This window comes from Lathamus discolor, chromosome 1 (genome assembly GCF_037157495.1).
Source record: "Lathamus discolor isolate bLatDis1 chromosome 1, bLatDis1.hap1, whole genome shotgun sequence".
Lineage (NCBI taxonomy): Eukaryota > Metazoa > Chordata > Aves > Psittaciformes > Psittacidae > Lathamus > Lathamus discolor.
Window position 1 is genome coordinate 132,276,902 of NC_088884.1, and position 13,242 is coordinate 132,290,143.

A 13,242-nucleotide genomic window follows, 5' to 3' on the forward strand; every position below is an offset into this window, starting at 1 on the left:
ACTGAAGAAAACAGTGACAGAGACTAGCAAGGTGGATCAGGTAACATCGAGGACACAATGAAAGAAATCAAATGCATTACCTATATATTCTCTCCCTGGAAAACTAATCCAATTGACAGAAAAGCCGCAGTAATAATCTAGTACAAATCTCCTACATGACACAGAAGTGCTGTGGAAGATTAAATTCCCTGCACAGTTATTCCCAATGAAGAATCACTGACTGCCCTGCTGAGACAAAAGACTGTTCCAGAATGAAGTTGGGAAATGTACACGAGAACATAACAAAGTATTGGAAAAAATAAATTCATCAGCAAAACTGGGATGCTGCACACAAGCCAGTATCATTTAAACAATGTAGTCCAAAAATAGCTTAGAAACTGGACTTTTACAAGACTACAACAGTAGGTGTAAGGGGAGACAGACAGCTATAACATAAGAAAGATTCTCAGCTTAGAAATAACTTATCATTGCATATGCTTCAAAGAAACGTCAACAAGTATATAAATAATTGGTCAAAATACAACAGACAGTTCTAAATTCCAGATGATATTTCATTTTCTTGGAAAATTATTGTTCAGAAGCCTGGTGGCATCAAGATGCCTTGAACAAAAGAGCAATTTCTTCTGGAAAGCCTCCTTGTGATAAGTATTATGATGGGGTCTAGCACTATGCATAACCACCTCTCATGGATGGTGCAGAGGTATCCTGGAGCAGTTTTGCTATTCTGCATGGTGGCTTAGGAGAATTCCAAGTTGGAGCTAAAAACTAAATTAAATAATTAATTTCAGGGCAAAGAAGTCAGGGTACTTATCAAAATCAGGATACTTATCAAATGACACTAACTGCCAAAAAAATCAACCCAAATGTTCTAGCCTCTCAGGGGTCCAATTTCTTTTCCAGAAGCAAGAGAAATAAGAGAAAGCAAGAAAGAGACAGAACAGCACCATTTTGAGTCTGCTAGCTGAATGGCACCCTTCGGACTAAAATCACCTTGAATGACTGAAAATTTGCAGTGGGGCCTTTTCTGTTCACCATGAGTACTGTAATTACTGCAGTTGTAATCACTGGGTGGGGTCTGGGGCTTTTAATCCTAAAAATGGGTTCCAGTAAGACACTCCAACCCGAAGTAAACATGTAGGTACACATGCAAAGAGAGTAGCTTACTTCTAATAACTACACACACCTGTAAAAGGAAAGCTGCTTTTAGGATTACTGCATAATTCATGCCCTAGCATAGCTGACATGAATCTAACTTTTCCAGTTATAACTGCATTCCTCACTTGTCAGCTCATCTGACTCTTTTCCTACCTAAGTAGAAAGTCGAAGTTTCTGAATATAGAAGGCATAATATTTTAATTTACAGATAAACATTAGTCAGTCCTTTATTCCCAGTAACATTCCAATGTACTAAAAATGTCAATTTTCTACTGTTTCTAGAAAAAAGTATTCGGTCACATACTATATTTGTACTTATTAGATGAACATGTAGAAATGCTCCTACAAATTTATTTCTTGAAATAATATTAATAAATGTCTTCAGAATGCGTTTTAGCTTAAATTAAACATATAGTGGAACTGCCACCCAGCGCTTCTACTGGAAATTCCATTTAATTCATTGGAATACATGTATAAGGGAGTAGACTAAAAAATGACACAAACAAATTAAAGTTTTGGAGGTTTATTGGCAACAAGCAAGTTTCATGGTTTTGAGTAAAGTAAGCAAACATTCTCTCCAGTCATCACAAGGAAGGGACAGCAATTGAAAAAACAGAAACAAATGAAATCTCTATGACATTTCAATCTCATCAAAAAAAGTTTTCTAAGTAAATATGGGAACAGGAGATAATACAAATAAGATCTTAGAAATCAATTCATTGCTTTGGTGGTAGTCTATGAAGCCATCTGCACAAAAAAGATGCTCTCAGGCAGCTAGACTCCAGTAAGCACTCTGGCAGCAAAGCCCTATCACTGCAACAGCTTGAGAAAAGTAAAAAAGAAGACCCACTAGAAAAGCTTACAATGAAGGGATGCATCACCACTGTGAAAAATGGGATACCCTGCTACAAAACAAGCACCGACAACAAGCAGACCACAAATTCTGCATCAACTACGTTACTCCAACTTACCTTATTTGCTTCCTTTTTTTTTTCTGTTCATATTTCTGCATTTACATGTTTGTCAGATTCCGTCAAATATTCAGAGCATGTTTTAGATACTGATTGCTGCAAGCAGTATTAATAAGGTACAACTGCAAGCTTTGTACAACTGTATAATCTCCCCTAGATTGTCACTAAGTATGCATTAAAAATTCTTACCAGGAATAACTCCAGAAGCAGCACTCAACCTCCTTTTAAAATGCCAGTATCAATGCCCATAAGAACAGTGCAGCATCTCAGTATTCTATTATTACAGAGTGTATAAAAAAAGCTTTCACAGAATATGTAATGGATCCCATAAGGGAGAGACCCAAGTCAATAACAACTCTAAAACAAGAGCCTTTCTGACAAAACCTGACAGATCTGCCCTCGATGGAAAAAAAGAAAAAAACAAAACCAAATCCAAACAACTTCTGCAGCAAACAATTTAACAAGGATAGTGCAAAGTTATTCTTCAATACAGGAGAGTCCGTCTTCATGCCATCTTCAGCATAACACCCAGTGCGTATGGATCATCCAAAGAAAAAGTGCAAATGTACGATGAACAGAAGCACAACAGATTCCTAGGAACATCCAAAAATAATTGAATAAAAATGGGGATGTTAGGTAGATACAAAATACAGTTGGAGGAGAGTGTCTGTGAACAAGTACTATGCCATAAAAACTATGAAAATCAAGGCAGGTTTCCAGCAACCAACAAATTGTTCATAGTTGACAATCTCATCAAGCACTGCAGAGATTCCCAGTAGTGGGATACACTGAATGCACAAGATAGAAAGAAATCAGCATAGCTGCAAAAAAAAAAAAAAAAAAAAGAGTTTACAAAATTGTAAAAGAAACTGCAAAAGAAATGCCCAATTATTTGCCAAAAGCTGTGTTCAAAAACCTTTGCTGCAAAAAAGTGCAAGAAAATCTCACTGAATTTTGAGCTCTACGTTAGGTATTTAATATAAGCTAAGACACAAACTTGGTTCTGCTTTCTTCTCCATACTTACCAGTATACAGATATTAAAAGCTGTTTTACACAGGTTGATGAGGATTACCGTATTAACTCCACAGGCCTGGATGCTTACATACAGAATAGTTAGAATGAGCTTTGCCAGTGAAAGCTGTGTTAACATTTTGTATCAGTGTTAACTCACTGATACAAAAATCCCTGTAGGAGCTGTCTCAATAAGCATGAATTACAGAAACACTGAAACAGTTCTCATTTATACCATGAACTAAACCCACCACCTGTGTCTAGATGGAGGAAAGACACAGAAACATTACTGTCCTTCCTTCATGTCAGACATACTGAACGTTGTTTTCTTACGTATGACGTATTTCACAACAGAAAAACCGGACAATGAGGCTATAGCAGCAAAACCCTAATTCAGAAATTTATTCTGCTTAATGAACATATTACAGAACTATGAGTTCCTAGAAAACAGAAGAGGACAAAGATAATGGATAAGGACAAGGATAAACTGATGTGATCTGACCAGACAACTCTAGTACAAGAAACTGTCCTTGACCTAAGTAAAATAATTTCCATTTGTTAAACAAGCAAACAAAATATATAGAGGACAGCACTGCAGTACCACATGGTCTGTTGTGTTTTCTTTATTCCCAGCGGTGTTACTGAAGCATCAATTTTCAGACTTAATAGCTTGCATACATACTATACATGAAAATTTAAGTGGCTTTCCCATGATGCCCTCACCTCAGGACATACAGATCATGCACTTATGACCCTCATCTGTAGTCAGCATTATTGCAAGGCTACCAGTGATCCAACAAAAATCCTGTTCTGACTCCAAAGTTATGGCAAAGACTTCCCTGATTACTGCACATTAGGTTTAAGGTTGTCAGCAGTATAGCAGTCTTCTCACTCTTGGGCAAGCACTGCAGCCAAAAAAAAGAAAGTGAAAGGACACAAGGACTGACCTTGGTAAGAGGTTTGCTACTGATTTCAGTAAAACCAGGATTTCAGGGAAGGTATTTCCAGAGATGAGACACTCTTGGGGGTACTGCTCTTTCACAGAAGGCGAAAGGTTATTCTGTAAATAGACTAATAAAACTTGATGTCTACCTACTTTGGACCAGCAAAATGATCGCCAAGAGGTGATGTTTTTATTCTCACTCATTACAAGAATAGAGGCATGCTAAGTAATGTTAAGTAACATTGATCCTAGCAAAACTGGCAATAGCAAAAGCATTTAAACTGACAGAAAATACTTTCAGTCAGTGAGAATATCCTTCCTGACTTGGAATAAGGAGAACAAGGTGTAACTGTAAGGCGAAAGATGATTCTGAAAGGATTTATACAAACACCTACTACACCTGGAAATTGGATTTGATGACTAAGAAGGTCCCTTTCAATCCTTTGTTCTAAGTGAGAATTAATTCAGTAACAGACATTAAGGAAAGGTTTGGAGGTGCAAGATGGCATAACGGAAATGTGGCAAGTTGTAATTATGAGAACTTGCACATTAGGTGCAGGCATTATGGTACATTACAATACTCAAATTACAGAAGGCAGACCCCAGAGTTACACAGCCACAGATAATCTGGAGACATATTTTTAATGTAAATAAATATTATAATTAAAAAATAACATTACTGCAAAATAGGCATAAGCTGTTAATAAAAACAGGTGGTTGGGGTTATTTATAGGCCATTAATTCTTTGTCTAAAATGAAACAAAAATACAACTGAAATAACTAATTTTCATTTATAAAAACTTCAATTCTTCATAATATGCAAGTCCCATATTTTCAACAATATACAGTCTCAAAATATGGATGCTATTATTTAATTAAAAAACACCCAAAGAATGCTGAAGGAGGACAAAAAGGCATTATAATTCTTAATTTTACAAGTGACTTTGTGATGTCTTACTGAAGGGGTAAATAGAGGCTGTTAATGAAGAAAATTCACATAAAAAGGTACCTTCCTTCCAATATCTCTAACACAAAAATGCTATAACCTAACTGTATCAGGCTGAAAGAATACTTTTTCACCTCTGAAAATTAAATAACTTATTTTCTTACAGAGAGGGAAATGAATGTGCCCTTAAAAACCAAGTATGACTAAGGAGTAGAAAACTGTTCATCACTCAATCTGGAAAACAGGAACATCAAATTAAACCCATAGCTACTACCAGAGGGAAAGAAAATTCATTATTCTTCCCCAAAACACTCACAAAGATAGGTACCTGCTGAAACTTCTTTATGGTGTGACTGGATACCAGTTTTCAAGGCTGATCCCTATTCATCACTTTGGCCAATGGCTATAGATTTGGCCATCTTGTCTGGCTAAATAACATAATACTAGCAGTTGCACTATAATCACACTAGGCTAATACTGGGGTGCAGCTGAAACGGACAATTAACAAAAGCAGTATTGCTGGCTGACCTCACACAATACCAAGCAGCAATGGAGGAGATGACCTCTGTCAGCACAGGGGCAGAGTACCTTTGCTTGGTTACCTACCCATGAAGACTAATTAGTTTTGCTAACCTTGCACCTGCACCCCAAAGTCAAGGTGATGCACTATAAACACACCTTATATTTCAGCATCACACATACACATCACGTACAATGGGGTTTCTCTAGGCCTACATAGGAAAGTTACACATCCTGCCCTACTTAACAAACATAACTAAATATTCTGCTTAAAGTTGTGGACAGAAAAATAGATTATTAACCTGAAATAATCCATAAACTTTTCCAGCTGATTAGTATGTATTTGAATAGAGAATTCCAGTGTTTGGTCATACAGAACACAGTTTGAAATCAGTTGCCTCTATTCTCTTGTTTCAGTGAGCATGGGACCTTGGGAGTTAGTGGAGATTATAGAGTCTGAGTGAAGCATTGAAGGACTTTCTTAGAACTCTAGCAGTGAAGAAGATGAGGAGTCCTCCATGATAAAGAACATCTACCCCAACCCCCTCTCCAAAACCCAGACAACCTAATTCAAGTCCCTAACTTAACTAAAAGACTCTATACAGTAATCAAGAGCTGCATTTTCATGATCATCCATAAGGCAATAACTACTTTTCAAAAAACCTATCTAACTGTATGACCTGGTACTATATTCAGTCATTTATACAATGAAAAGAATGAGCTGAAAAGTCTTTCACTCTTGGTGCAAGGTCTTTCTTCAAGGAAGAGGTATAAGTCTGCATTCTCTTTATGGATAAGAAACTTCATTAAAAAAAACTATAGGACATGAAACTTTGAACACTTACTGGTCAGTTATTACAACAAAACTACATAACAACTACAGAAGTCAGTATCTTAAAGCTGTAAATAGACTTAGTGATTATATCTTAAGTTTCTGCTCTACTCTCTAAAAGAAAAGACTAACAGGTTTGCAGGATGCTTATCATCTGAATTAACAGGTATTGGCAAAGTTTTTTTGTATATTCTATCAATTCTTAAAATGAAGATAATCAGACCTTTATTCTGTCATCTAAGCTAGGAACCTTGATTATTCTGCAGAACTGTAATACTGTCCATCTTTGTGACTTCAGGAGGGCTAGATTTTGAAAAAGAACTTATTTAGTAGCAACATTTGTATTATAGTCCCAAACATTACTTAATTATCCCTTAAATACATGTTTATTTGTTCATTAAATAAGCAAGCATTAAATCATTAACAAATTGTGTTGTTATCCTGAAGAATTCTTAGTATGACTTGTCCTCCTGAAACAGAGATTGGTAAGTGTTTCTCATGAGTGGAAAGTGTGCAATTTAAGGCAGTTGACAGATGTAAGTAGAAGAAAAGCTGCCAACAGCTAGTGCTTATTGAAGTTGCAAAATGAAACTGTGATGCTAACATTGAATTGACACTGCAACATTTTCATTACCCTGGGAAAGCAAGCCTTGTTGCACAAACAGAACAGACATTGTCATATCAGCACTGGATGCCTATTGGTAGCATTTTCTGTGACTAAAATAGACTTGCTGATGATGTCTTATACTAGAAAGACATGAAGAATCTATGTTATAACATGACAGAAAAGTGGGTGGTGTAAAAAGAAATAGAAAAAAGAGAAGAAGCAGATCAGAAATTGCTAATGAAATATTGAAGACAGAAAAAATCTTAATGAGAAAGGAAGAACCCCTCCAAAAAGAATAACCTAAAAGAAACAGCAGATAGTGTAAGAGTATAAGTAACATTGTCTGCTGGCACCAGCCAAGTAGAAAAAGTAGTGCCTCTAAACTTCAGAATGCAGAATCTTGCAGTAAGAATATATAGATGAGTTTGACAGACATATCAGTAAGAACAGAGTATTATTTGAAATACCCATCTCTATCTTTGGTCACTGACAGCATAGTACACTTAACAGATTTCTGAAGTAAACCTTTGATTCAGTAAAGTATTCAATCAAAACCAGTCTGAGGAACAGCTTTATTGAAACCATAAATTTATGTTCAGTTCTGTTCAACATTTGGCAAAGTTCAGCATCTCCACTAGACATTTTCCCTCCTCCCAAATGGCTTACCATTTTAAATATTGGAAGTTTTTCATGTCTGAAATAATGTTCATTGCCATCAACATCTCAGTTTTCATCAGAACCCTGAATCTGTGCTACAACTTAGTCTTCTACAAGTTATCTCCCTTGAGTCAAATATGTGTCGGGCTACCCATTGTCTCTCGGGGCACAACAGGATGTCCGGGGATCACCTGTGACAAAAACAATGATTCCATTAGTCTGAATTCACAACAGCAGATTCATTTATTAGATAAAACAATCTTTCATAGAGCACTTAACATTATCATTTTAAAACGTTAAAAACCCCACAAAACCAAAACATCATCAAGAACAACCTTTTCCTGAAAGCACTGATGAGAGCTCTAATCCAATCATCAAGATAGAGATTTTTTTATAATATAAATTTAAAACACAAGAATAGAACTGAGAGATTAACACTCTTCAAGTGGATTCTTATACTGCTCAAACCAAAACCCAGGGCCAGTTTGAAAAGCCTCCAAAATACAATTCTTCTTGATAGATCCCATCCCCCAGTTCTGCAATGGGTGTACTATTAACAAATATTGGATTAAAAAAAACAAAAGTCACATAGCTGTGTTCCTTAGTTCTTCCATACGTGATCTCCCTGATCTTACAAATTTTGGTCAGAGATTACTCTTGAGTTCATTATTCTTTTGAACACTCATAGAGCTGTCTTTACAGAACTGTCTGGACCTAATGCAGCAGAGGCAGACTTAGTACACAAAAAAGTTTTTCCCTTTTTCATTGCCATCTCATTCAGAGAAGTATTTAACACACATACTTAAGTTTGAGCATGTGTGCAGTGCCAGTGAATGGAACTGTTATGTTACTGCTCTAACGCCTTGGGGCCTCAGCAATGTCTGACTTCTCTGGTTTCTTCACTAGTAAGAAAAACAAGTGTTTTAGCAAGAAAACATTTGGGCCAAGGACATCCGAAACTGGGAAAAAATATATAACCCCAAATACATCTAGCACAGAACAGAGATGGGCAAGAAGCTGAACGCAGCTTTCTGCCCTGATGTAGTAGGTGCTAGTCACTAGCTTGGCACCAGTCCGTGTGTTATCCCAACTCACGTCAGGTGTTAGCAGACAGGACAAGCACAGAAGAAGCTGTGGAGGTTCCCTTCCAGCACAGGGGTCTGTTGGAGGGGTATACTCAGGACACCTTTGGGCCTCAGCATATAAAGTGTCCAGAAAAAAAGCAGCCCACCAGGCCAAGAGAACAGTTGCAAAAGGAAGAGAAAGAGCAAGAGGTGTCACAGCACTCAGCAGAGCTTTCTTCATGGACCTTAAGAATGCTCCAGTCCTACAATCACTGAGTACCCAAATCCCCCTGTCAAAGCAACAGGCGCATGTTAACTGGGATTAGTTTACTGCTCGTAATATTAAAATGTCAGTTAACATGCACCTGTCGCTTTGACAAGGGGATTTGCAACCTCACCTTGTTCTTGATGCATTGTTTTTCTTAGTTGTGGGTAACAACAAAGGCATAAGGATACTAGCAGTCACTGAATTTGTGTGCATTACATAAATCACTTTATATGATCCCTTCAGATTTCTGAGATGCTCCAGTGTTCACAGTTTGAAGTAAAAACCCCACTTGTTGCAAAAAGTACCAGCAATCTTTAATCCACCTTCCCCAAGAGTAGTTATTTCATCTTTATAGAGTGGAACTGTTGAATGACCTTTTTTCTGATCAATGAATGTTAATGATGGAAAACAAGACACATTAGAGCGACTCATGCCAAACTTCTTCTAAAGTGAGCCCTTCTAATTCTTTTTAAAATTAATTATTAAAGAAAGCACATCAGTTTAAAGTTCAAGCTGCATGAACGTGTTATCAAAATACAGGCATTAAAATCCTTATGCCTTGAATGTTTCCCTTGAACTTTGTTTCAAAGTTAAAAGATCAGACATCATAAACCAAATTCAGTCTTTGTGTAGGCCAGCATTAAACTGCAGCTGTTCCCATCAGGACTGAATTGGTGTCAGGCACCTGTCAAGCCACCATAAAAATAACCCAAACCAAAACAGACCAGAACTATGAAACTTATTACAAGTCAAGTACATTAAATAAAAGAGGATCCTACCAGTTGCATCATCAGCTTCTGTGTCTAGAAGAGCATCTACTGAAGCCATGCTTGTGACTATGAAGGAGTCTGCAGTATCAGACACTCCTCGCTTGCTGAGACAAACTTCTTTGAGATACTGACTTCTCTGCTTTGATCAGTGTCTTTAACTAACCTCCTGACTGTCAGGAAGGTTACACCACTTGTTGAGAAGATTTCCTAGGCCTTCCTACTATTCCTCAATGCACTTTATTTAATCAAAAGTCCACAGGTTCAATTTGTAGTTATCTTCAAAAAATATTTATATAATAGAGAGTGGGACAGAGATGCAAGATGTTTTCCCCCACCAAATCCACCTTTTTGGTAAACTGTTAAGTACTCCTTATTTCTGATAGTCCTCTCTTGCAAAGAAGGAAGAAAGTCTTCAGTGAGATACATTTTCTTCAGGAGGTATCTTCTGTTCCTCCCTGACCTTTTTCCAGTGGAATTTTCATCCTGTATTCTTTTTCCTCAATAAATGTGCCAGCAAAATACTTAATATAGTTTGTTGTAAATTCAGAAGGTTTTTTTTCTTATTACAGTTCTGTAAAAAGCTGCAACTGTCTTATAAATAGTAAGTTACAAATTAGTTGTATGTATAAATCAGATTTTTTTCAATGTACACTCTTCCTGTATAATCTGAGTTAGTGTAAACAAGGCTTAATAAACTTCTTCATAGCCAAAAATATTATGCCAGGGTTTTCTGAACATTTATGCCTTGTCATAAATTTACTTGCTTGAGTGACCCCTTCTTAATTCAGTGACACATTTAATAGTGGTGCTATGTACGTAAAGTTATGCCCAGACAGTTTTTTACAGGATCAGTCAAAACCACTTTGCACATCTTTTTGTAGTTTATTAATTATGTTCTTCCCAAAGTTACCTTTTATCCATGTACTACATAAAATTTACTTTGAAAAAGACTTTAAAACTTTTTGTTTCCTAAAACAGGCTACAATCTATTTCCTATCTTGTACCAAGTATCTCTTCATTTTAAGTAAGCCTTCATTTCAGAGGGTAAACCAGTATCTAATTCATTTGCCAGTCTAAAATAACTTCTGTTCAGAAGAATGCTCTATTATCCTAGCTGTAGGAGATAACTGTTGCCAGTTTGCTGCAGTTCTTAACAGCCACTATGATAGAAAAGGTAAGAACAAGAAATTCAGTAAGAGTGAGCCAGTGAGCATGTGTCAGGATTCAAGAGGGATTACGTGAGATCTACAACAGAGAATATGCACATGCATAGCGCCCAGTGATTCCCTTATGTTTCCAGAAAACAGAGACCATGTTTATTTCAGACTTATTACCAGACACGTCTGCATTGCAAACTCTGCAGAGAAGTGCTGAAGTATGTATTTAGTAATTAAGGCCTATGAGAGCATCACCCTTTGCCCCGGAGTAACCCCAGTAATATGCCTATCTCAACCCTTTCTCCCTCCACCTGAAAACCTCCCAGGGAACAAGGGTAGTCAAGTGCTGGGTTGGATTTGGGGAGTCTGATTCTCCTCTCCAGTACATAACGTAGCAGTGTGTAAACCTGCAGCTCCAGTGAATGAAATTTCTGTCAATGAAAGGAGGGAGAGAATACAGCTTTTAGAATTGACATTGGAAAGAAAAAAATAGCATCTGTTAGTCTTTGTTTCTGTGTGTTGGCATGCCACTATGGCTGAATAAAACTGAAACGTATAATCCATTTGATTTGCCTGACTTCTTAACCTTAGAAAGTTATGCATGCCACTGTTTGCCAGAGTCCAATACCAGCTACCTTTATTAAGCTAACTTACATCAAAGGCTGAGCTCAAGTTCCTGCTTAGATGAATTTTAAACCACTAACTAGTGAACTTAGTAGAGCTGTAATAAAGAGCTTGACAGCCAGTTATGAAAAAAATAAAAGACAGCATCTCAGTCATCATGGAGTGAAATTCTGCTTTCATTATGAATGCAGCTCCCCTCACATGCTCCTGTAGTTTTGTCAATGAAGGACTCACAGGCCTTTTACAGCACAGATTTGGTACACGTGCGCAGCAGCTGGTCTGACATGATAAAGCAGAATGAATCTGAAGAAGTTCCTGCCCGTCTGACCAATAATCCATGAACTAAGAGGGATTTACTCAATAGACCATCAGAGATGCTATGCTGTCAAAATTAGAGATTTCAGTTTTTAAGAATGTGCCTAAATCTGTTTTCTGTCAGATGTCTCCCGTTCCCCAAAGACCTAGATAGCAAGTGGAGGTGAACATAGAAAATTAAATGTCTTGGGGTCTGGAGGAGATTCTTTTTTTTTTTTTTTTAATGAATCCTGCAACGTCTGTAACTTCACATTTGCTTGATTTGAACCTCCAACCATAATACTGATTACTAGAGACATTTCTGTAGCTCAGAGAGAATCAGCCAGAGGAACAGCATCCAGCATGGGCAGGCACACACTGCATGCGGCAGCAGCATCCCCAGTACCGTGTCTAAATTTCATTCTTAAGTACGGCTTACTTGTCTGTTTTGCCAGGTGGGAACTGTCGGGAGCTAAAAATAGCATCACGATTCGGTGGCGGGTGCTAAAAATACACTTACCGGCTCGATCACCGACTCGGAATGAAAGCTACAGCCCTTGGCACCTGTCACAGCCCATACCCGCTGGCTGGGAATGGAGGCAAAGCGCGCCCAGCCCTGGAGTTCCGCGCCCGGGCAAAGTTTCACTGGCAGAGTCCCCAGCGCTGCGCCCCGCTTGCCAAGGTCCCCGTCCCCCGACCCCCCACCGCCCCTTACCCGCGTTCCTCAGCTTCTTGTTGCGGTAGACGGAGATAATGACCAGGAGGTTGCCCAACAGGTCCACCACGATGGTGAAGATGAGGATGGCAGCCAAGGTGGAGGTCACCCACGGCGGGCGGCGCGGGGCGCCCTCGGACGGAGGGTCCCGCGGGAGGACGGAGCTGTTCAGATCGCTCTCGTTCACCCTCATCCTGCTGCCGCACCACCGCCTCGCAGGGCAGGGCAGGGCCGGGCCGGGGCAGATCGGGGCGGGGATGCCGGCGGGGATCCCGGCCGCAGCCGCCCGCCCAGCCTATGGCGGAGCGGGGCCGTCGGTAGCAGGCGCTCCCCCCCCGGCCATGGCCACGGCCGCGGCTGCGCCTCGGAAGTTCCAGTTCCGCGGGGGACACTTTTATACCCTGCCCGCGCCTCCCGCCCCGCCCGCCGCCGCCACCGCTGCCGCCAGGTGACACTGGCCCGGCACGTGCGCGGCCGGGGGTTCCAGCTGCCGCCCGGCGGCGGAGGCGCGGCGCCACAGCGCCCCCCCGTGGCGGCCGCTGTGGCGCGGCGGCCCCGGTCCATTCACAGATCCCTTCTGCTGCTTCCCCCCATTCAAGCTGCCGGCGCCCATTCACGCCCGCCGCTCCATTCAAGTCGGGGCCGCGAGAGGCATCGATGGGCTCTGCTGTCTGCGGTTATGTGGTTCACAGCGGTCGGGGCTATTTT

The 13,242-nt window shown here is 39.6% G+C and overlaps 1 protein-coding gene across 1 annotated transcript in view; it reads right to left on the reverse strand.

The window, feature by feature from the left end:
• The window catches only part of MTNR1A (melatonin receptor 1A), a 51,127-nt gene extending 38,241 nt beyond the window's left edge, over positions 1-12,886 (reverse strand). The window contains exon 1 of the mRNA XM_065665252.1: positions 12,535-12,886. Within this exon, the coding sequence (XP_065521324.1) occupies positions 12,535-12,727 (193 nt within the window). The 5' untranslated portion in view covers positions 12,728-12,886. The remainder of the gene's footprint in view (positions 1-12,534) is intronic.
• Between the last annotated feature and the right edge of the window lie 356 nt (positions 12,887-13,242).